Raw genomic sequence first — 23981 nt, 5'->3', positions numbered from 1 at the left:
GGACCTCCTCCTTGATGGGGTCCACACCCTCCTGGCCCTAGGGGTCAACCAACTGGGCCCCATATCCCAGATTGGGGCCCGCAGAGCTAAGAAGCTGGACGCCAGCAGGATGGCCAGCTCCGTCCTCCCCCAGCCCAAGCCGCGGTTGGAGGTGTGGTCTCCAGCAAGGCCACGGTGGAGGGGCCGGGCTGCATTCTGCAGAGGGTGGACCACAGCCCACATATGTGAGGAGTGGGTTTCCAGGCTGTATTGGAGCGCCCACGTCCCCCAGACGCTTGGCCCCAGCCTTGGCTGCAGTCTTGCCCCCAGCACTGCCTGGCAGTCCAGGGCAGGTGACCTCCCAGGTGGGAGCAGGGCTCTCCTCAGCTAACAGCGAGTCAGGGAGCTGCTGCCGGGGTCGGGCCACGCCCGTGCTCACCGCCCACCGGAGAGATGTCCAGTCACGGAGGACACAGGCTCCATCCCCCGCTGCTCCCAAAGCTGGGAGAGACGCGGCCCAGCCAGTGTCCCGCAGCTCTGGGACCACAGGGAGGAAGGGGGTCATGGCCAAATGTGGGTCCTCACATCCTGGGGGCTTCAGGACTGGAGGTCTTATGAGATCTTTTTAGTGGATTACAAATGCAAAGACAGCTTCCCCGATCCTCCGTCCCACCCCTACTGTGGACTGTGGCCCTTTTGGGGTCTGCTTCCTGCCCAGACGGGCCTGGAGGAGGTGACTGGGCAGAGAAGGTGCTTGGAGGGTGGAAATAATCCACTCAGCCTTCAGGTTTGGAGCGTGCCTTGATGACCGCAAAACCAGCAGAGACGGTGACAGGTTCCCAGGAGCTGGGGCCACCCCTGGCCCACTGTGGTGCGGGGTCCCGATGGTGGGAGCCTTGGATGCAACCCCACAACCCCGGGGGGTTCTAACGGCTCCAGTGGGAGGGGTGTGCACAGAGATGGGCACAGGGCACGGCCAGGGGTACCTGACGGTGCCAGGGCCTGGAGTGGCCAGGAAGGGGCGGCAGGGGCAGGGCCCGGCCTGTGGGGCCTCACCCGGGTCGCCCGCCCACCACCCCGTTTTGCCCCCAGAGCTGTACGTGGCCCAGTGCACGCAGCGGCCAGTGGACATCGTCTTCCTGCTGGACGGCTCGGAGCGGCTGGGCGAGCAGAACTTCTACAAGGCGCGGCGCTTCGTGGAGGAGGTGTCCCGGCGGCTGACGCTGGCGCGCAGGGACGACGACCCACACAACGCGCGCGTGGCCCTGCTGCAGTTCGGGGGCCCGGGCGAGCAGCAGGTGGAGTTCCCGCTCACCTCCAACCTGACGGCCATCCACCAGGCGCTGGAAGGCGCGCGCTACCTCAACTCCTTCTCGCACGTGGGCGCGGGCATCGTGCACGCCATCAACCACGTGGTGCGCGGCGCGCGGGCAGGGGCTCGCCGTCACGCCGAGCTGGCCTTCGTGTTCCTCACCGACGGCGTCACGGGCAACGACAGCCTGGAGGAGGCCGTGCACTCCATGCGCAAGCAGAACGTGGTGCCCACCGTGGTGGCCGTGGGCGGCGACGTGGACACGGACGTGCTGTCCAAGATCAGCCTGGGCGACGCGACCGCCGTCTTCCGCGAGAAGGACTACGACAGCCTGGCTCAGCCCGGCTTCTTTGACCGGTTCATCCGCTGGATCTGTTAGCGCCTCCTCCCTCCTGCCCCTCGGCCCCTGCCCCCGCCCCCCGCCCCTCCCTCCTGCCAGGCGACCCGGGCTTCCAGCCCCCATCTCTCACTCCCAGCCCCCGGCCATGCCTGCGCCCCGGGCTCCCCAGCCCCGAGGGGACCGTCTTCCCACCCATGGTGCTACTCAGACTCACCCAGAGGTCGCGCGGGCTGCAGACTCCATCTCCAGGTGCGGGTGTGAAGTCAGGAAAAGAGGACCCGCCCCACCCATCCCCAGCTTCTCCAGAGTCCCGCCTCCCTACGCTCCTGTCCGTCTGTCCACACCCTCCCCTCCACGCCCTCCCTGGACCCCAGAGGCTTTGCAGGGGCGCTGTGGTGGCCAGTGCTCCAGACCCTCATGGGCAGCTGGTGGCTCCTGGCCTTCCTCAGTCCAGCCTCATCCCCGGACTCCTCAGCCCCTCCGGTGCCCTCCAGAGGCTCTCTGTGGGCCCCACCGGTTCTGCTGGGCTTGCTCCCAGGTCTCTGCCTGGCCTTTGGAAGTCCCCTGCCCAGACCGAGCTGTGACGGCAGGCCCTGCACGTTCCTGTCTGCACACGCCCCAGTACAATAAAGGCTTTCAACTGCCACCTGCTCTCAGCCTCCTCGTGTCTGTGCTCACCAGAGAACCCCACAGGCGCCAAGGAGCCATTCCAACCACTCACGTGCCCCCGGGACTGCTCATGGTGCCCCACCCGACCCGCTGTCCCGGAGGCAGGCTGTGACTCCAGGCACTGGCCCCCATACCACCCCAAGTGTCAAGGCCAGACGGCCTCAGCCGTGGGACCCACAGCTGTCTGGCTGGCCTTGTGCTTAGAACACTGGTGGGTCAGTGACGGTCCCTCTAGCCCCAGAGTAAGCCAACGTGCTTTCAAAATGTTTGTGGGGGGAGGAGTTACGGTGGAGGAGTAGGGGACCCTGATCTCCTCTGGTGCCCTGAGTCCAGCTAGACAGTTTTCACATGGTTCTGAGCACCTGCACGACCAGTGGAGGTCGGAGAAGGACCTGCTGCCGTCCTACAACCAGGAAAGGAGCCTTTCCAGGCCGGCGGAAGCGCCCCGGGAGCAAACCACCTAGTGCAAGCGCAACCCGCTCCCTGAGCCCAAGCCCCCAGAGTCCGCCACAGGGAGGACACCTGAGAACCAGCGCAGCAGGCCCCTCCGCCAGAAGACTGGCAGGAACCGAGGACAAGGTCACCATCGTGCAGACCGTGGGTTCTGCTCTTGGGGAAACCAAATATAGCATTTGTGGTTTTATCGTTCTTGAGTCTTCCAGTTTTATTTGCTTCAGTTATTATTTTATCAGTTCTTTTTTAATTTTTATACTGTTTTTAATTTTTGGTTTCCTTTCATTGTATTTTGTTTTTGTATACACATGCATTTTTCTTTTCTATTTTGGAGGCTAGTTTCTTTTAACAAACAGACCAAAATACACCCAGGGTCTAGCTTACTGTTTTGTTCTGTTTTATTTCTTGTTTGATTTTTTCTTCTTTTGTGTCTGTTTTCTTCTGGTTTGTTTTGTTTGTATTTTTCTGTTGTTGCTATTTTTGTCATTTCTCTCTCCTTCATCTTTTCTTTTCTAGACATAATGACGAGATGGAGACTCTCACCCCAAAAGAAGGAGCAGGAGGCAGTTCTCACAGGCAGGGATGTGGCCAACATGGAGACAAGTAAGATGTCAGAATTCACAATGGTGATCACAAAGATACTAGCTGGGCTTGAGAAAGGCACAGAAGAGAAATTGCTGGAGAAGTAAAAGAACTAACATCTAATGAGGCTGAAATTAAAACGCTGTTACTAAGGTGCAGTCAAAATGGAGGCTCTTACTGCTGGGGTAAGAGAGGGTCAGTGACCTAGAGACCACATGATGGAGAATAAGGAAGCTGAGAAACAGAGATAAACAATGACAGGATCACAAGGGGAGAATTCGAGAGATCAGTGATACCCAAAGTGAAATACTATTCGAATAATAGGGGTCACAGAAGAGGAGGAGGGGGGCGGGCAGAAGGCTTATTTGAACAAATCATAGTGGAGAACTTCCCTAATCTGGACAGGCATTCGAGTCGAGGAGGCACAGAGAACCCCCTCAAAATCAATAAAAATAGGTCAACACCCCCAACATATAATAGTGAAACTTGCAAATCTCAGAGACAAATAGAAAATCTTGAAAACAGCTTAGGACAAGAGGTCCTTAACCTACATGGCTAGAAACATAACGTTGGCAGCGGACTTATCCAGAGACTTGGCAGACCAGAAAGGACTGGCATGATATACTCAGAGCACTAAATGAGAAAAATATGCATCCAAGAATACTTTATCCAGCTAGGCTGTCATTGAAAATGGAAGGAGAGATAAAGAGCTTCTGGGACAAACAGAAACTAAAAGAATTTTCAATCACCAAAGCAGCCCTACAAGAAATATTGAAAGGGGTCCTGTAAGCAAAGAGAGAGCCTAAAAGTAACATAGACCAGAAAGGAACAGAGACAAGTAACAGTCACCTTACAGGCAACGCAGTGGCATTAAACTCATATCTTTCGATAGTTACCCAGAATGTAATGGGCTAATGCCCCAATCAAAAGTCACAGAGTCCTCCAGGCTCTCCAGCACACAGTAAATAAAAAAGCAAGACCCAAAGAGATTCATTGTGGACCCAAAGACACCTCCAGATTTAAGGTGAGGGAGTGGAACATCATTTTCCATGCTAATGGACCTCAAAAGAAAGCTGGGGTGGTGATCCTTATATCAGATAAATTAGATTTTAAACCAAAACTGTCATAAGAGATGAGGAAGGACGCTATATCATAATTCAAGGGTCTATAAGATCTAACCGTTGTAAATATCTCTGCCCCTAACACAGGAGCAGCCAACTATATCAACCAATTAATAACCAAATCAAAGAAACGCATCAACGATAATCTTATAACTGTAGGCGACTTTAACGCCCGCCCTCACCAAAACAGACAGGTCATCTAAGCAGACCGCCAAGGAGACGAGGACTTTGAATGACATGCTGGACCAGAAGGACAGGTCAGCAAACCGCCATGCTTGCTTCTCTCAGATGGGCCAACAGGAAAACAGGGGTCTGGTCACCACGGAGGGTGTGTGGGAGGGGTGTAGGACTTGGGGGGGATTATGTGACGGGGGAGGGTCACCCAGGACGTGGTCATAAATCATTGAGCTGTTGGTCATGGTTTCTGAATGTTTCTTACATTTCACAGTGAAATGGTTAAGAAAATACGGGAAAAGGATGAGTGAATAAAACCCATTTTGAGTAGGAGTCTCTCTAAATGCCGGTAAGAGAGGTGCCCCTGAGAAGTAGAATCGAAACCCAGCCTGGAACCCGCTCTCGTTAACGCGTGAGGGAGGAATTAGGGATGTGCGTTCGCATGTGCTTGCGTTTGCTTGCATGAGCGTGGAGTCATACGAAAGAACACAGCGGCTGTCGGAGGAGGGGTGAAGGGCCCGGCGGGGACAGGGCAGCGAGGCGTCCCCATGGAGCCCGGGTGAGTCCAGTCTGGGAGCACGTGACACGTTGCCTATTTTGGAAGACTAAACCGGGAAAACCTCAGCCTGCAGCTGGCGGTGGCAAGGCCCTCCTGGGGTGGAGCCTACCCACACTCACTCAGGGCTCAGAGCCCCTGGAGTGGCATTGCCTGGGGAACACGGCACCTGCACACAGCCTCCTGGGTGCCCCCGATGGGGCCAGACCCAGCAACCTCATGCCCCACCCACTGCTGCCCTCCGCCTCCTGGAGCTCCCACCCAGGACCCCCTGGGCCTCTCTCATCCACATGGTCAGCTTTGCAGCAGCATCTGAATCTGGAGCCAGGGGCTCCCCAGCACACCCCCTCCCGTCCCGGGCCACCAGGCCCTGTGGGGGGTGCAGGAGAAGGCAGAGGGGCTGTGGGCTGGGAGACAGGAGAGCTGTCCTCCTAGGACCCACATCGCTGGGTCTTGGCCCCCTGGACTTCTGCTGTGAGAGAAGCCTGTGGCCGGGGTCCATTCATCCTGGGAGCCCCAGGTCTGATGCTTTGTCACCTCCCAGCCAGTCAGGGGAATGCGTCCCCTCCCCAGGATTCCCCAGTGTCTCCAGAGCAGCAGACGTTGGCCACAGCCCCCCACGATTCAGGCAATACTGGCCTCACCTCCTCCCTGAGACTGGATGGGGAAGCCCTGCCATCTGGCAGGGGGCTGCTGTCCCCTGCATGACCCCAGGGCCACCAAGCCGCAGGCGCCTGCCCTGAGTCCTGGGTGCTCCCAGTGACGCGGGGCCCGGCTCAGCCTCCAGCAGCATGTCACACACGTCTGTGGGACCCTGGAGCCAGTGTGTCACCTCGTGCCACGCCCCCATGTGCCTGACTACCTCTCCCCGTGCTCACTCATCTCGGGGTCCCTGCTCCTGCCCACTGAGCCCAGCCCTTCCCTTCCTCCAGCCCAAACATACCACATAGGCACCGGTGGGTCATGACTTTACTAAAAGCAGCAAGTGACGAGGGGTGAACCTGCCACCCCAAGGGGAACCCAACCCCTGACTCCGCCCACTCTGGGCCCCACAGGGACCATGTGTGCAGGCTTCCAGGAAGGGGGAGGGGCACTGAGGGCGGCAGAGTCCACGCAATCTCCCCCGCTGCTGTCACTCCTGCCGGGCCTCCAGGCTCTCCAGCACCAGCGCTGCCTGGGTCTTGGCTTCCTGCAGGAGGCTGGAGATGCGCTGGCGGGTCTGACAGACACAGGCCCAGGTGTCAGTGTGCCCCTCCGCCCATCCCCCACCCCCAGGCCCAGGTGTCAGTCTGACTCTCGGCCCATGCCCCTGGCCCAGGCCCACACCCAGGCCTCAGTCAGTCTGCCCTGCAACCCACCACCTACCTCCCGGCCCAGGCCCCCTGCCACCTCCCTGTGCCCTCTGGCCATGCCCCCTGGCCTATCCTCTCTGGGGTGACCCCAAGCCCCTGACCCGGGGCCCCACAACTCCTCACAGGGCTTTCAGCAAGGACGGGAGGGTCCCTCTCTCTGTCCTGAGGTGGGAGGACCACCAGGCCCAGACCCCCACCCTCCTACTTGTCCCACATTAGCCACCACTGCAGAGGGCAGGGCTGTGGCCTCAAACCCAGACTGGGTTCACGCAGCCCATCTGTTAAGTCAGTCCCCACGTGGTCTCCGGTGGACAGTGACTTCCCTTAAGACCCAAGCTCAGTCCCAAAAAGGCCTTCACTCTGAGCTGTGAGTTTTTAAAGATTATCACAAAGCCAGAGACAGATGAGTGGTATCTGGGGCTGGGGGTGGGGAATGAGGGTCCTCTAATGGGTGGGGGGCTTCCTTTGGAGCAAAGAGAATATTCTGGAACATGACAGAGGTGGTGGTCACACATCGTGAGTGTGCAAGGTGCCAAGCTGTACACTTCAAAATGGAGACTTGCCGACCCCTCACAGTCACCTCCACAGCCATTAATGACAAAACCCTAACAGCTGCTGGAGCTAAGGCCATTTTGTGGGGCGGCCGCTGTTCTCGGAGGGCCTGTGCTGGGGGACCCAGCCCTGGGGGGCCCTGCTGGGCAGGTGAGCACGGTGGACAGGCTCGGGCAGGCCAGGGTGTGGCTCCGGTGAGGGCATGGGGGCTCCCCGGTCCCCAGCCAGAGCCCCCCAGGAGGGGAGGTGGAGGTGCCGATGACGGCTGGGCCCCCGCCTCCAGCAGCCCAGGAAGACAGCAGCCCCCGCGGAGGCCGGAGGAACGTCTCATCAGATGGACACGCTCCCCAGAGCCGTACCGCAGAGCCGCAGCCCTGAGGACAATGCCCGGGTCCCACTTCGGCCCGGCCCCCATGCCTCGCCCGCTCACCTGGTCCTTGAACGCGTCGTCGGTGACGTCCTTCAGGTTGATGAGCACATTGAAATACGCCCCAAACATGCCCGTCTCCAGGGCCTTGGCCGCCACCTGCAACAGACGCCAGGAACGGAGCTGGCCAGCCGCGCCCCGGGCTCACCCCACCCCTCCGTCCCCCAGGGCCACGGCTGGGGCCCTCATGCCTCATCAGTAGTGCCCCGGGGGTCCCCAGGAGGCACAGGGCCAGCGGAGGCCCCGGCAGGGACGTGCAGAATGGTGGGTTCCAGCCCAGCCCTCCAGACACAGACGACAACCACAGCCTGACTTCCTCCTCTGAGCACAGAAAATGAGGCCCTGAGGGAGGTGAGGCCTCCCGGCTTCAGGCCTGGGCTACAGCCCACGGTCCTGGGTCACTTCCCGGCTTCCCACGTGCGGGCCATGGGTCGGGAAGAGCTGGTGGGAGCACGGGGCCAGGGACAAACCCAGAATGGCAGGAGCCACTTGTGCCCAGGGAAGGAGGGGACCCTTGTCTGGAGCCTCAGGACCAGACACTGCGCACAGGTGTCCTTCTTGGAAAGCCCCAGAGCTGCAGTGGGCTGAGGGGTCCGAGCGCCCACTCCATGTCCCCGACACACGGGCTGTGCCCCGGGTGCCATGTGCACATCTGTGAGCCGGCCTCGGGGTTTTCCCAAGGGCAAGGGGCCATGAGAAGGAGGGAATGGGAGAGAACAAGGGAGCAGGAGGAGGGGGTGGCCAGGAACGCCTGAGGGCGGCACCTAATTTCTTAGTTCTGCCTCTCTGCCACGCCGCACGCTCAGCGGAAACCCTTGCTTCCCACTCTTGAAAATCCTCAAACGGGATAAACAAATGGGCTCTGCTGCCTGAGACTGGCCAAGACCCCCTGGGAAGCGCTCCAGTCCCATGACCCTCCACGCTGCTCCCCCTGCTCCCCTTCGCCCCGTACCTGCAGGTCCGACCGGCAGGCCAGGTTCCCACACAGGGCCAGCTCCTGCAGCGCCGGCCACAGCGAGGCCACCGTCTCTGCCAGCGCCAGGGGCATGGCGACTGCCTGCCTCAGCCCCTCCTGCAGGGCAGCCGCACGCCTGAATCCAAGGGGTTGGTGGTCAGAGTGCAGGACACCCAGAGGCCACGTGGACTGCCCCCCAGCTCCACCCCAGCAGACAGAACCAGGGGGACAACAGGGACGTCACTCTTCCATCACAAACACACCGCCACAGGGTGGGTTAGGTGGCTCCAAGGTCAAGGCCCTGGGCGTCCACCATCTGGCGTGGCGCCTCCCCCATAGTCACCGCAACACTCACCTGTCCCTTTCCTCAGGTGTGCTCTTGGGCAGCTTTGTTGCTTCCTGCCAGGAGAGATCACAGGACCCATGGGGTGAGCAGTGGCCGTGGCCCGGAGCCACACAGAGAGTCCGGGCAGCGTCCACACCCCAAACCCCCGGGGTCAGCACTTCTGCAGGGCGGGGGTGCACCTCCGAGCAGCCCTTTGCAGGGGCCACGGTGTCCACCAGGCTGCAGGAACGGGGGGGACGCCCTCAGGACCAGGCCCCAGTCACTGCTTGTATCAGACGACGCCACCCCCACAGGGTCTCAGGGTTAGCTGCGTGTCCCCTGTCCCCTCCCACCTGAACCAGCTCAGGCCCTCTTCCTGTGAGTGGTCACGCGGGCCCCTATACAGGACGGCCCCCCATCCACGCACCTGCGTCTGTCCAGGCCTGTCCCTCACACTCTGACGCCCCATCCTGCCCGTCTGCAGGGGCCGAGGGCCTGGCAGGGTGGGGGCGGGGGGATGTGTCCTTTCTGGATTTGGTTAAATGTCAGCATGCCTGAGAGCAAGGGAGCCCTGGCCCGGCCCAGAACTCCCCTGATCAGCACCGCAACGACTCCTGCTGGTGGACAAAACCATCCGAGCCTCCCAGGGGCTGCCCGGGCCTCTGGGGCGGCACACACCTCCCTCCAGGCCATCCTCACCCGTGTGGGGTGTTAGTCCTGTCCCCGTGAGGCCGCCTCAGCCGAGCCTCGGGGGTCTCCAACGCACGGAGCTGGTCTGGTTTCCATCAGGCCGTCCTTCCCACAGTCACAGTGGCATCCCTCAGAGGACGGCCGTCCAGCTGCTGTTAGGTTACCCCAAGCTTTGCTTTCCCCCATCTGGAAACCACTTCTGCCTTTGGCACAAGACAAGGACGCTTCTGTGTTGTTTTCCAGATCTGCACCTTCTTGTTGGCCCGGAAAGGGCAAAGCGCTGTGTCCCCTCACGCATGTCACTGTCCACAGTGCATCTCCATGTCGTTCTGAACAAGAACTTTGCTGGCCAGCTTTCCTTTCTCCCAGCCTTCTGATTAGATTTCTGTTTTTCTACTTCCCTCCAGGTGTTTCCTACTTATTCCCCCCGTTTCTAATCTCGGGTGGTTAGCCTTCCATGTCCCCTCGACACCCCTCCACGTCCGCCAGTCACCAGAGCGCAGGAGTCTGGGAAGCGCTGCGGGAGACGCTCGGTAAGCTCAGGCCGGGGAGGCCCCGTAAACCGTGACACGTGCCCCGGGAGGAGCAGGGAGACTCCGGGCTCAAGGACGGAAAGCTCAAGGCTGCTCCGTCAGGAGCTGGCACGACCAGCGCGGGAAGCAGCCAGCCCGAGTCCAGAGTGGAGCCTGGTCCCGGTGCAGCCCGAGTCCCAGGTGGCGCTGGCAGTAAGGGAGGTCTGAGAGGGAAGGGAGCCTTACTCTTCTGGAAGGCACCCAGCACCACTGTGCAAAGTAAGAGAGATGCTCCTGCCACGCTCAGGGAGCAGCGCCACCAGGGCCACCAAGACACAGACCGCGGCGTGACTGCCACATGCCTGGCATGGGGTTCCGGGAAGGAATTCTATGAATCACCCCCCACAGGTTGCCCAGTGCACACCCGGTGACAGACGCCAGAGGCGTGCACAGAGCAGCGTCCCCGGTGCTGACAAAGAGGCCCGTGTGCCCTGGTGGGGCTGGCCAGGTGCTGCGACCCAGACGTCCACACATCACACATGGTCCCGGACTTACACAAGTTCGACAGAGGGTTTTTGACTTCATGGTGGTGTGAAAGTGACATGTGTTCAAGAGAACCAGTGCTTGGAATTTGGGATGTGGGTCTTTGCCCAGACTAGCGATGGGCGGTCCTATCCCAAGACTAGGCAGCCCCACGGTCACACTGCTGTTCTGTGGGTCACTCTGGATGTGGTGTTTGGTCAGTACACAAGCTTTTCAACACTCCCTCATAAGACAGGCTGTGTGCAAGGTGGTTGTGCCCAGCTGTCGCAAACAGAAGTGTTCGCAGCAGCTGAAGGCAGGCTGGACAAACTGTGATGTGCCTCCGACTGGGTGTAGTAAATGCATATCTGACTTACAGTATTTTCAGCTTATGGAGGGTATATCAGCCGCTACTCCACTGTAAGTCAGGGTGGATCTGTGTGTGTTGTGTCTAGCACCGATATAGAAAGATCTCTAACAGGACGTCAAGTGACAAGGCCAAGAGGCAACCTAAGAACGCATGTGATGCCATTTGTGCAAGAAATGAGGAGAAAAAGGAAAATTGGATCTATGTCAATATAAATAAACATCTCAGGGTGCATGCCCTAGAAATTGTGCCTGTTTGGGGCATGCAGGGTTATGGCAGGAGGCAGGACCCAGGGACCTCTCATCCCCTATCCTCCTGTCCTTGTGAATTTGGAACCACCTGAAGGTTTTGCCTTCTTTAAATAGCAAATAAATGAAATTTAAGTCTAAAAACACAAAAGGTGACCAGTCTCTCTACCTCCCACCCAGAGGCCATGAACTTTAGCTCCAGATGGTAACGAACTTAGGCAAGACTCTGATGGTTCCCGTCTGGATACAGCCTTCCCTTGGGGGTGCACGGCGTGCCCTGGAGGTCACCGGCAGTCGTCAGAGCCCTGACTTCCCTTCAGTGAAGTCTGGCCCGCGAGGCAGCTCTGCCTGTGGCCTGGGGTGCAGCCGGTGGCCCTGAGCTCACGTGTCTCCCGGAGCCTTCCACCAGGAATGGCTCTGGGACACAGATGCACGGTGGGGCTCGGTCCTGGACTCACGTCTCGGCTCCTCCTGAGAGTGCCCCATCCCCTGCCCTGGGCTCTGAGCTACGCCCCCTCCCTGTAGCCCACCACCGGACACGCGGCCTCCCTCTCGGGTGGGAGAGCAGGTTCCGACCTGACCGGCCTGTCACGTGGAGAGTTCCCAGTTCTCTCCGTGGTCCTCTCTTTGTCTGGTGGCTGGAACGTCTTCTCCAGCCTCTGAAACCATCAGTCACTGGCGCTCCCCTTAGGGTCTCCGCGGCCAGTCCGTCCGGGGTCATGAGGTCTGGCCACCGGCCCAGCAGCGGGACTCAGAGGCAGCTGGGGCCAGGGCGCCGAGCCCGGCGGACCCTCACTCCCTCCCACCCCACCCAGCTGCTGACCTGGAGGACAGCACAGGCCCACGCCCGGGCGTGGAGGGGGAGGGAAGGGGGGCAAGGCCGCCCGCCGTCCACTCCCTCCAGTCTCCCCTGCTCCCCACACCCCTGTGCCTGCCACAGCGCCCGCCCTCCCCGCCTGCTCTCTGTGACCCCGGGAGACGCCCCTGCCATCCGCTGACCCCGTCTCCCCTGGGCTGCCGTGGGCTGGTGGGGTCCCTCTGAGCACCCACCAGGTAGGCCTGGAAGGCCCGGGCGTCGGCGTCCACCAGTGCGGTCAGCTCGGCCACGGCCGCGTGGAAGGGCGGGATCAGACGCCGCATGGTCACGTCCAGGTGCTCAAACTGGCGCCGCCCGTAGGTCATAAGGCCGGCCATGGAGGCCAGCGCGGCGCCCTGGGCAGGAGAGGAGCCTTGCATGGGACTCAGGACCCCAGGCCAGGCGCCCTCGGGCCGTCCTCGGCTGTGCCACTCGCCTCGCACTCACCATGGCTGCACAGGCTGCTGCCACAGAGCCGCCCCCCGGGGCCGCGGAGCGGGCGCCCACCTCACGCACAAAGGCACGCAGGGGCTTGTCTGCCAGGCTCTGCCCAGGCCCACCCTCGGGGACCAGGTACCTGTGGGGAGAGGCCGGCCCAGCGAGGCTCAGGGGGTGCGGGGGGCAGGGCCAGGGGATGGGGCTTCGGGGGACAGGGAGTAGAGGGCAGGGCCCAGGGTCACTACAGCCAGGCAGTGAGGGCAGGGCTGGCTCAGACCCTGGTCCCTGACCCCACGCCTCTTCCCACACATGCCCTCTCCAACATGGGGGAGGGGACACGGTCCCAGGGTGCAGAGTGGCCACGACCACGCAGAAGCCCCATGATGATACGTGTCTCACTGTGTCCCCCCAACTGGCCCCCAGCCTCGTGGCTGGCACAGACACCCTGGTGTTTGCTGATGAAGAAGTGACCACACAGAAGGCTCTGGGAGGGCGGCAGCAGGTCTCTGGGGAGGGGGTCAGATGCTCACTCGATGATCCGCTCCTTAGGGTTGAAGGGGGACAGAGAATCCAGGCCCAGCCGGCTCACCACCTGGAAGGAGGGGCTGGTGATGAAGAGCCATGTAGCTCCCCAGCCCCGAGGCAGGCCACTGCACCATGGGGTCCCACCTGAGTCACGGTGGCATCCCTGCTTTGGTCCCCTGTGTGTGGGGAGCCAGGCCCAGCAGGCTGCATGCCCACCCACCAGGAGCTTGTGAGCGCCGGCTTCCAGGAAAGCCCCCAGCCCAGGGCAGGGGCCCCCAGACTGCCCCCCCCCATCTTCCCCACAGGGAAAACGACCCAGGGAGAGGAGGTGCCCTCATTCCACGCCATAGGCGTCCAACAAACAGCACCGCACACTGAGCCCATCTCTGAAAGGGACCTACAAAACTACCCCCTTGGACAAGATTCCTCATGCTTTGGGGGTCAGTTCTCACAACTCTTAAAGCCCAGGAGCTGCCTGACTGACCTAAACGTAAGATTTGTTCTATGAGGCAAAATGGATTTTACCTAAATTCAAACTAAAGTTGGAACAATCTCTATTTGAGATTAGAATTTTTTCCACCAAAACATGCTCAAAACACTTTATGGAGCTGTGGGCCAGGGGCCCAGTCTGGCACATTCTGCGCCAAGCAGGCTGACACTGTCCACAAAACTGGCAAGTGGCAGGTGCTCCTTGACAGAAACAAGCCAGCAGAGTCCCCGGAGGCGGGGGTGGCCGGCAGGTCTCCCTGAGGACACAGAGGTGGGTAAGAGCACCTCCCCAGAGCCCACCGGAGGTCTTCAACAAGCAATAGAGCAAAGCCATCCTGGCCCAGAAGATCTCAAAAAGACAGACATTGAAACATGAATTTAAATGTCTCGCTACGTTGGCAGAAAGTAAAGGCGCTCATTTAAGGCCAGAAATGACCCGAAATGGAACCAGACAGGCCTGCTCACCCTACGCTGGGTCCACCCTGGGACATCTGAGAGCCTCTGCCAGCCCCTCATGAGCAGGGAGGTCTCAAGTCCTGAAGAGTGAGGCCAGATTGGAGGCTCCTGAAAAGTGACCTCCCCAAGGATGAACTAGGATTTAAAAAAAACAAAAACTACTGAAGGATACATCTCAGTTTCTGCCTTCCCTTTGGTGAAACAGGAAAAACACTTCCTGGGAATTCTAACCACAAGCCACGCTGAGAGGATGTGGGCCACAGTCCACACAGAACTCTCTACCTGTGTAGTTCCAAAGCTCCAAGCTGAGTCTGGGAGCTCCTGTGCAATCAGGTGCCCGAGACCTAACAGAGGCAAATCCAAACTTTGAATCCAAGTGTCCAAAATTACCACAGATAAAGTTGCAAAGAACATGCACACACAATCGAAAATCACAAAATCACAAAGAAGCAAGTCACTGTGAGAAAGTCAACAGACGTAGCAATTGGCAAAATCAGACCTTCAAAGACACATCAGAACTTTCAGGGAAAGAATATAAAACGACAGGTTAAGAAATACAGGAGAGCATCAGACACATTAAAAAGTAACAAATAAATATGGGGGAGATAAAGGCATTTTTTTTTTTTCAGCATGGTACTGGCACAAAAACAGATGCATAGATCAATGGAACAGAATAGAGAGCCCAGAAACGGACCCTCAACTCTATGGTCAACTCATCTTCGACAAAGCAGGAAAGAATGTCCCATGGAAAAGAGTCTCTTCAACAAATGATATTGGGAAAATTGGACAGCCACATGCAGAAGAATGGCTTTGGACCATCTTCTTACACCATACGCAAAAATAGACCCAAAATGGATGAAAGACCTAAATGTGAGACAGGAATCCATCCAAATTGGAGAGGAGGACACAGGCAGCAACCTCTGTGACCTCAGCCACAGCAACTTCTCTCTAGATACGTCTCCAAAGGCAAGGGAAGCAAGGGCAGAAATGAGTTATTGGGACTTCCTCAAGATCAAGAGCTTTGGCACAAAGCAAAGGAAATAGTCAACAAAACCAAAAGACAACTGACAGAATGGGAGAAGATATTCGCAAACGACATAACAGATAAGGGGCTAGTATCCAAAATCTATAAAGAACTCATCAAACTCAACACCCAAAGAACAAATAATCCAATCAAGAAATGGGCAGAGGACATGAGCAGACATTTCTGCAAAGAAGACATCCAGATGGCCAACAGACATGAAAAAGTGCTCCACATCACTCGGCATCAGGGAAATACAAATCAAAACCAGAGTGAGATCCCACCTCACACCGGTCAGAATGGCTACAATTAACAAGTCAGGAAATGACAGATGCTGGCGAGGTTTCGGAGAAAGGGGAGCCTCCTGCACTGTTGGTGGGAACGCAAGCTGGAGCAACCACTCTGGAAAACAGCATGGAGGGTCCTCAGAAAGTTGAAAATGGAGCTACCCTATGACCCAGCAATCGCATTACTGGGTATTTACCCTAAAGATACAGATGGAGTGACCCAAAGGGACCCCTGCCCCCCGGTGTTCACAGCAGTGACGCCCACAACAGCCAGACTGTGGGAAGAGCCCAGACGTCCGTCGGCAGATGAACGGACAGAGAAGACGGGGTTCGTCTACACAACGGAATGTGACTCGGCCATCAGAAAGGGAGACGTCCTGCCCTTTGCATCGGCGTGGATGGAACTGGGGGGGATTGTGCTGAGCAAAGTCAGTCAGTCAGAGAAAGACAATTACACGATCTCACTCGTATGTGGGATTTAAGAAACAAAAGAGATGAACATAGGGGAAGGGAACCTCTCTGGTTAGAGAGAGAGACAAACCGTGAGAGACTCTTGACTCCAGGAGACAAACTGAGGGTTGCTGGAGGGGAGGGGGAGGGGGATGGGGTAACCGGGGGACAGGCATTCAGGAGGGCACGTAATGGAAAGAGTACTGGGTATTATATGCCACTGATGAATCACTAAATTCTACCCTTGCAACTATTAATACATATATGTTAACTAAATTGAATTTAAATAAAGAATTATTTAAATACATATCTGTAAAGGCAATGCATTGAAACTAGTCAAGGCATTTTTTAAATATTCGTAACAAATAAAAACATGCATTGGTTAATACTTGTACACATTACTTGTTAAACTTTGTGAATAAATTGTGTTTCCTGAGGGGGGAAAATGAAAGCATTTTCTTTTAAAAAAAAAAAAAGGGTCAAGTTAGAAAACCACTACTGGCTGCTAAAACATATGGCTGGAATTTCAAGAGAAACAGGGCGTCTGCGTATTCTTCCAGTACCTTCCCCAGAGCACTCGCTACAAAAGGAAAAACTGCAGGGGGTAACAGCATCTTGAACCTAGGACCCAGGCAGCAGGGAGAGGATCGGGGCCTGACCTGGGCTCTGAGGACGGCACATCCCACCCTCCTCCCGCCCCCGCCAGGATCCCACAAGCCCAGAAGTCGTCAGACCTGCGCAAAGCAACTTCCTTTCCTTTTAAACTACTTCAAGGTCATTGAAGGGCAAGGACAGAAGGGGCTGCTCGCAATTAAAGGCAACAAAAGACGTGGCAACAAAGAATTGCCATGGGGTTGGACCCCAGGTGAGAGGATAAGTAGCTCCATGGGGGTGAGGGAGACACGGGCAAAATTTGGTTCTGGTCTGCAGATTAGATGGTAGAACTGTATTGATGCTGAATTTCCTGATTTTGATTATTGTACTGGGGTTGTGCAAGAGAAATGTCCTTGTTCTTAAGAAATAAAACCTGAATAATTGGAGGCAAAATAGTACAATGTCTTTAACCTACTCTGAAGTGGTCCAAAAAAAAAAAATGAAAATGTGTGGTTACAGAGAGAGAGAATGAGACAGCAAAGGGGGGAATGCAAGCTAGTGGACAGTCGGGAGCTTGTGAGGGGGCTCCCGGCACTGTTCTAGACCCCGGCACCGTTCCGGACTCCCGGTACTGTTCTTACACATTTGCTGCGAGCAGGGAATTACAGCAACATACAAAATTCACACAAAATTTTGTAACAGCTAGGAGAACAGACCTGGCCGTGAACCATATCAGCAGCTTAGAAGCGAGGCTGGAGAAAACCACAGTGAATGTTGGGGAAGAAGTTACTGGACTTCGAGGACAAAGAAGGAGTTCTTCAGGAATCAGGGAATAAAACAACTCCCTGGAGATCAGGGAGGTAACCAGGCAGACTTAGACCTCCCACGGGTCATTTGATTCCAGAAGATGGTAAAGATGTGTTTGCAGGAGTGCTTGGAGGGCTCAGTCAGTTAAGCCTCTACCTTCGGCTCAGGTCATGATCCCAGAGTCCTGGGATCGAGCCCCACATCGGGCTCTCTGCTTGGCAGGGAGCCTGCTTCCCCCTCTCTCTCTGCCTGCCTCTCTGTCTACTTGTGATCTCTCTCTCTCTGTCAAATAAATAAATAAATTTTTTCTTTTAATCTGCTTGACGGTGAGGTTCAGGCAACATACAAGTAGGAACAGAGATGACCTCAACTATGTACAGAGCTAAGGTACCATGTCTGTGGGTATTTAAGACATGTGGAACATTTACAGAAGGTAAATGTCATACAATTGACCACGTGAAAATAGTGATACAACAATTTAAGTCTAGAGCAGAGATGATGACCTCTCACAGGACTGCACTGATATCCTCGTCTGTCTTCCCCAGGAGACAACAGACACTGTCTGACATTCATAAGGAGCAAAAGAATTTAAGTATGTTATTTAAACTTCATAATTTAACCACCTAGAACTAATAAATGAATTCAGCAAGGACGCAGGACACGAAGTCAACACACAAAAGTCCGTGCATTTCCATGCACTAAGGAGAGTTCTCTAAAAAAGGAATTGCAGAAACCACTGCATTTACAGTAGCGTCGGAAAGAGTAAAATAGTTGGGCCTTCATTAACTTGACCAAGGAGGTAAAAAACTTGTACAGTAAAATCTACAAAACATTGCTGAAATAAATTAAAGAAAACGTAAATAAACAGAAAGCCCATGCTCATGGATTGGAGCACTTCCTCTCTTAAGATGGCTCCCCAAAGCAATGCACAGAATCAGTGCAGTCCTTATCAGAGCCCTAATGGAGTTTTTTGCAGGCACAGAAAACGCACCCTGGGTTATGATGGCTACATAACATTATGACATACTTACTATCAACAACTGCATACCTAAAAGATGGTTAAGATGACAATTGTGTATTTTACTACAAAAGAAAAAAATTGAAAAAAAAAAATTTAACCACCAAAAGAGCTGCTAATCCCCACTAAAAACTACTGTAGCTAAAAAAAAAGAAGAAAAAAAGAAAGAAAGAAAAGAAAATCAGGAAATAGAAAAGAAAGAAAACATGTAAGTCAATGCTAAGTAGGTTTATTTTCTCATTTCCATAGCAGGCCGTCAGTGCACTGATAAAAACTGATACATCAAATTATATATTTGAAAATTCGGGTAAAATTTTTTTAAAAATTTAAAACCAATAAATCAGAAACAGGAGTAAGTATATTAAGTTATTAAGCTGGAGAATAGCCTCATCCAACAGCGTAGAGGCCTGGAAACAAGAGATGTGTTTGCTGAATCAGGAGACACAAACCCAAGCACCAAACACTTTCAGAGAAATCCATCCGGTGCTCGTTGGGGAGGAATTCCAGCTAAAGTTGAGACGATGGCACCAGCTTCTAAATAACCTGTCACTGTCCGCGGATGGACCCACACAGCCGCATCCCAGAACGGGCACGGGGCTGCCGCGGAGTCCCGCACATCCCCCGCCGCCACCGGGAGCCTCCAGCACAGACACCAGAAGGTGCGGGGGCAAGTGGCGTGCATCCCCTCCAAGGAGCTTTTGCAAGACTGAACATCTTCTAGATGATAGAGAAAACTCCCACTGTTCCCCTGATACGGTAAGAGCATGATGTCATCTAAGCACCGACACTAAGAGGAGGAGAAGGAGTGGGGCCCGGCTGGCAGACAGGGTGCCCCAGGCCAGCTCCTAGAGCCTCGGGCTTGCTCCCGTCTCCCCACTGGCCCCCCCCGGGAGCCCAGCTCACCAGCCTGACGCGGTGCTCCTCCTCCAGAAGGAAGAGGTTCTCCTTCTCGCAGTAGAAGGCGGCAGCATCCAGGAGGGCCTTCAGAGGCACCAAGCCCACCAGCTGGGAGCCCACCACCGGAAGGCTCAGCTCCTGCAGGGGTCCAGTGACATCCGTGTCCACGGGAGCTGGACTTGAGATGCCCTGAAGGGTGTCCTGGGGACCTGCCCTGCTCACCTGGAGGGACTTCACCCCAGCTGGCAGGGGACACCCACTCTGCTCCCCTGCGGAGGGATCCCCACAGCCAGCAGGGGACGCATGTCCTGCTCACCTGGGCTTCTCTGCAGGTCTCCTCGTAGACGGTATGCAGTGCTGTGACCTCAAAGTCCAAGAGATTTGTGGACACTTGGGCCACGTTCTTCTCATCCAGGTACCAGCCAATGCCCTGAACCTTTTTCAGGCGTCCTGGCTGCAAAGGAAAAGTCTTCCCCAGCTCGGGCCCTGCCCAGCCCCTCCTGCCGCCTGCCCGGAAACCCACTTGCACCCTGCCCCCCAAAGCTGGCTCCACGGGTCCGTCCCCACACAGACGCCTTGGCCCGTGGATCCTGCGGTGCTGCCCGGACGGCCGGCTGGGGGCCCTCCTCACGCTCCAGAGTTGTCCTCTGTGCCAGCTGGGGAGCGACCCGCCCACCACAGGGAAACTGAGGTCCCCGCACAGGCGCAGGCCAGCATCTCGCCCCCACCATGCACTGGGAGCCTGCCTGGGCCACCCCCACCCTCCCATAACCTCCTGGGCTCGGTCCCTGCCATCCCTCCCTCAGCGCAGGGGTCCGCTCTCCATTCCTCCTCATTCCTGGGGCTGGCGAAGCCCACCTGAGGAGGGACCTCCCACCCGGGAACTCCGCAGGAACAACAAGAAGGCACTGGGGTTCTCCCTCCGCGTACGTCTCGCTTACACACCGCTGCCCGTGCTGCCAGGAAGCCGCTCCTGGGGCCTCAGCTGTCTGGCAGGACCCAGGTCCCTGGGGTGGCGGGGGGGGGGCGCTGACAGGCAAGACGTCACCCTCCACCTCCTTCACCAGGTGTCCCTGGGTCTGTGTGTCCAAATCACACTTTCTGCAAGATCAGTGCTCAAACTAGGGGACAGCCACCTGCAGACTTGGTGGGTCAGGGCCCTGGGCCCCCAGAGGTTGGGGGGCCCTGGAGTTCCTGGGGGCACCTGGGGCTCAGCAGCCGTTTTCCTATTAGAATGGGAATACCACAATATTCCAACAGTAGTTCCAGCTCTGCCTCCTGCCATGGACATGTCCTTTACACAAGTGTCCCCCGACGTTGAACGCCAGAGCCCCACCTCCTCACCCACTCGTCATGGGCCTCAGGCTGGGCTGGTCAGCAGGTCCACACCAGGGCTCTGTCCTGTGAGCCCCTCAGGCTTCCTCGGGGACAGGGCCACGCCCCCGTGGGGACAGCAGGCTGCTCACCTTGTCCTTCCCACGGCCCTGCTCCCGAATGTTGAGGGCGATGCGGTGGGCCTGCTCCTTGGTGCTGAGCAGGTTGATGTTGAACGCAATGAGGAACTTCCGTGCCCCCGTGACAGTGGCCCCCCAGCTGGGGACAAAAGAGCTGGGGCCGAAGTCGGGTGCCCACTCGGCCTGCTTGAGCTGTGGGGAGACTCGGCCTAGGCTGCGGTGTCCCGTGCAGGAGGGACGCCCCGCCCAGTCAGGAGAGGAGGAGGGGACCCACCCTTCCCGGGTCTAGCCCTCCCCCCGCCCACTGGTGAGGAGGCACGCACCTTCTCAGGGAGGGCCTCATACTCCCCAGCCCGGATGGCCGGCAGGGTCCGGCGACTGGCTGTCCGCGCCGCCTCCCCGTACAGGTACACTGCAAGGGGGCCTGGCCAGTCATGGTCCCAGCCGAGGGCTGCCCAGAACCTCCACTCCCGGAGGAAAGACGAGGCAGGCCCCTCCTGCCAGCCTCAGCCTGGGGGGCCACCCTCCCCCCACCCCTCGGGCCCCATCTCTCTGCGCCTCATGGGACGGGGGTGGGTGGTCACGGCTGGACACTCCTCTGTCCACCCAGGGGCAGGGCAGCCCCCCCACTGCTCCTCTGCCCAGATGTCCCCAAAAAAGAGATCACCGAGATTTTAAGAGTTAGAAGTAGATGTTTGGGATGGAAGCACATTATTCTTTCTTTCTAAAGAGTATTTTCATTGTACGATAAATAGGACCACAAATTAAGAAACACAGAGAGAAGAAAACAAAACTCACCACAAACTCCCAGTGTCCCCCCCCAACAACGGTGACAGCATCGTAACTGCAGGGGTGGGGTTTGGGCCCTGCCGTCACGCAGCCTGTCTGCCCGAGCCCGGGCCCCGTGAATGTAGTCCCTGCATTGCGCACGCACCTTGTCCCCCGCTTGCCTCCGTTTGTCTCAGGTTAATAATTTCCTGATTCGGTTAATTCCCCAAAGGGAGCTCCATCCACTTGGAAGCAGGGACTTGGCTTCGCGGGGCAGCTGGGCCTCCGCGGCCGGGAGCACCGCACACCAGGCCCGCCCTTTGCAGAGAACCCGCGGGCACCGCCGGCGGTGACAGGGAGCCCCTGCCATGGCGGGGTTCCCTTTCGGGCTCTCACCTGGCACACCCAGCTCCTCCGCCAGCCGCTGGCCGAAGGCCTGGGCACAGAGCACACAGTCGTCCATGCTGACGCCCCTCACAGGGACGAAGGGGCACACGTCCAGGGCGCCCATCCGAGGGTGCTCCCCTGCACAGAATGGGGGCTGGGGAAGGGTGGCCGCGGGCTGGGGGGCCCGGGCATGGGCTCGGGGGTCTCGTGGACCCCGGCCTCCCTGCCCCCAACCTGCCATCCACCCCCACAGCTGGCTGGTCCCACTGACCCCAGGGCCCTGGGAAAAGCAGCCGCCAAGCACTTGGGCCTCGGCGGAAACCCCCGTCTCCCCTCAGAGCCACGCAGCCCTGGTCAGCACGGCCGGGCTGAGAGGCCGGTGTGACCACCTCCCGCCGCCCTAGCCTCCCTCCCCCGCAGCCTCCGGAGCGTCCTCCTCACACCCTGACCCTCCTCCACCCCGTGAGCTCTGGCTCGGACATGGGCTTTCTGACCCTCGGTGACTCCCTCCACAGGGGCCTGACCTCCCCCGCCCCAGCGGCCGGAGCCCCTGCCCTTTGGCCTGGCCGCCGACCTTTGACCCCGCCTGCCACAGCAGAAGTGTTTGGTTCTGTGGCTGCTGACAGGCCGGTCTCCGAGTCTTGCTCCCTGACCCCCCAGCCCCCCAGGCCCGTGCAGGATGGCTGGGCCTCACTGCCAGTCGCTCCTGGGCACCCCGAAACACGGAGGGGGGCTCCACGGACCTTAGCCTGGCCCCGTGGCTCTGTGGGCTGCGCCTGACCGGCAGGGTCTCCGGGGTCCTCCCAGGGCAGGCTCACGGGCCGGGCTGGCCCCACACCCGTGGGGAGGACCCCTCACCTTTGTGCTGGCTCATGTCAATGAGCCGGAAGGCCGCCCGGGCGGCATTGAGGGCCCCCTCCACCACGTCCTCAGGCGCCCCCACGAACGTGTAGACAGTGCGGTTGGTGGAGGGGCCGGCATCCACGTCTAGTAGCACGCAGCCCGGGGTCTGCGCCACGGCGCGGGAGATGGTGTCAATCACCTAGGGATGAACGCCCGACCCGGTGCCTCAGTTTCCCCACTTGGAAGGAGCAGGAGCTTCAGGGGTGGCTGTGCCTCTCCTGCCGCCCCCAACCTCCGCCCAGACATGGGCCTAAGGAGCTGGTGCTGAGCATCTGAGAAATCCTCCAAGAGCACAAGCCCAGGGAGGCCCGGCACTGAGCTGTGCTCGAGAAAAGGTAGGAGCGGCACCGTCCGGGAGAAACTGAGGCAGGGAACGGAAGCTAGGCGGAGGGGCTGCTGGCGCTCCAAGAAGGCGACCTGTAGGCCACAGTCACAGAGGGTCAGCGCCCTGGCCCCCCAAGCGAGCCCCAGTGGAAGCAGCTGCACTAGGGGAGAGGCACAAAAGGCCCAGAACCTTCTGAGGTGGCCGGACAGCCCCGTGGTCGGGAGCAGGGGCTCCATGACCCTCAGTGGCCTGCACCAACTCCATAGGCCTCAGCATCCTCCTAGATCACGGGGAGAATAGCAGAGCCCTGCACTCACCTCCTGGTTGTTCCCTTCTGAGAAGTTGGGGACACATTCCACCAGCTGGGACATGGTCTGGGCCTGGATCCTGGAGCTCCTCTCACAGGGCGGATGCAGGGGAGGAGGGACACTGCCCTCCTGCGCCTTTATCCACCCTCCAGGGCCCTCCCACCGGCTGGGCTGCTGATTAACCACCAGTCACGACAAGGAGGGACCAGCCGCAGTCCCTGTGCAAACACGAGCAGAATAGGGAGGGCGCCGGACCCCTGGGAACCAGACCATGGAGGCGGAGGGTTCCCTCCCCCACCCCGGCCGGGCCAGTTCCCTTGAAAGCAGCACAGGAGATCCGGACCCTCGGTGGGGAGGGGTCGGGGAATGTCCTCTGGGGTGGAACTCAGGTCAGCCCAGGCTCCAACCCCGGCTTGACTCTGGGCCTCCTGGTGGTTGTTCCTGTGACCCTCCAAGTGACCCTGAAGTGACCCTCCATGTCACCCTCCAGTGACCCTCCATGTGCCCCTCCATATGACTCTCCAGTGACCTTCCAGTGACCTTCCAGTGACCCTCCATGTGCCCCTCCAGTGACCCTCCAGTGACCTTCTAAGTGACCCGCTGAATCTCTTCAGGTCAGCTTGTGAGCTAGAGGTGGCAGGAAGATGAGAGCAGTCAGGTGTGAGGCCCCCCAGTGGACATGGCTCTCAGCAGAGGTCAGCTCGGCTCAGTCAGGCAAGAGAGTAGGGGGAGGTCGAATCTGTGCTGCACATGGCGGGTCCTGCAGGGTGAGTGGTCTCCCAGCCGCCGGCCACTCTTCCCCGAGGACACAGGTCCTCCCAAAGGGCTGATGTGCCCAAGCCAGCAGCCCAGGGCCCTGCAC

At 58.2% G+C, this 23981-nt stretch overlaps 2 protein-coding genes across 3 annotated transcripts in view; one reads left to right on the top strand and one right to left on the bottom strand.

The window, feature by feature from the left end:
* COL6A2 (collagen type VI alpha 2 chain) overlaps window positions 1-2277 on the top strand; it is a 30084-nt gene extending 27807 nt beyond the window's left edge. For both annotated transcript variants that reach the window (XM_047717911.1, XM_047717919.1), the window contains exon 28: window positions 1072-2277. In XM_047717911.1, the coding sequence (XP_047573867.1) occupies window positions 1072-1670 (599 nt within the window). In that variant the 3' untranslated portion in view covers window positions 1671-2277. The remainder of the gene's footprint in view (window positions 1-1071) is intronic.
* A 3864-nt stretch (window positions 2278-6141) lies between these two features.
* Window positions 6142-23256, bottom strand: FTCD (formimidoyltransferase cyclodeaminase). The gene is made up of 14 exons (XM_047717898.1): window positions 23129-23256; window positions 22442-22625; window positions 21593-21721; window positions 20752-20840; window positions 20441-20620; window positions 19291-19428; window positions 18981-19112; window positions 12961-13022; window positions 12440-12569; window positions 12187-12348; window positions 8828-8871; window positions 8470-8608; window positions 7521-7616; window positions 6142-6405 (listed from the first exon to the last, which is right to left on the bottom strand). Exons 1-14 carry the CDS (start codon window positions 23180-23182, stop codon window positions 6319-6321), a joined length of 1626 nt encoding a protein of 541 aa, XP_047573854.1. The 5' UTR covers window positions 23183-23256; the 3' UTR covers window positions 6142-6318.
* Between the last annotated feature and the right edge of the window lie 725 nt (window positions 23257-23981).

Source organism: Lutra lutra, chromosome 1 (genome assembly GCF_902655055.1).
Source record: "Lutra lutra chromosome 1, mLutLut1.2, whole genome shotgun sequence".
Lineage (NCBI taxonomy): Eukaryota > Metazoa > Chordata > Mammalia > Carnivora > Mustelidae > Lutra > Lutra lutra.
The sequence above is the reverse complement of the archived record's forward strand: the minus strand, read 5'-3'. Positions and strand labels throughout refer to the sequence as shown.

Excerpts from the sequence above, each read along its gene's own strand:
- FTCD (XM_047717898.1), bottom strand. The coding sequence starts at position 23,182 with ATGTCCCAGCTGGTGGAATGTGTCCCCAACTTCTCAGAAGGGAACAAC. Across the intron at positions 13,023-18,980 it reads AGGAGCACCGCGTCAGGCTG|GTGGTGAGCCGGCTGGGCCT; the intron begins GTGAGCTGGGCT and ends CCCTCCTTCCAG. Across the intron at positions 8,872-12,186 it reads GGGCCTTCCAGGCCTACCTG|GAAGCAACAAAGCTGCCCAA; the intron begins GTGGGTGCTCAG and ends CTCTCCTGGCAG.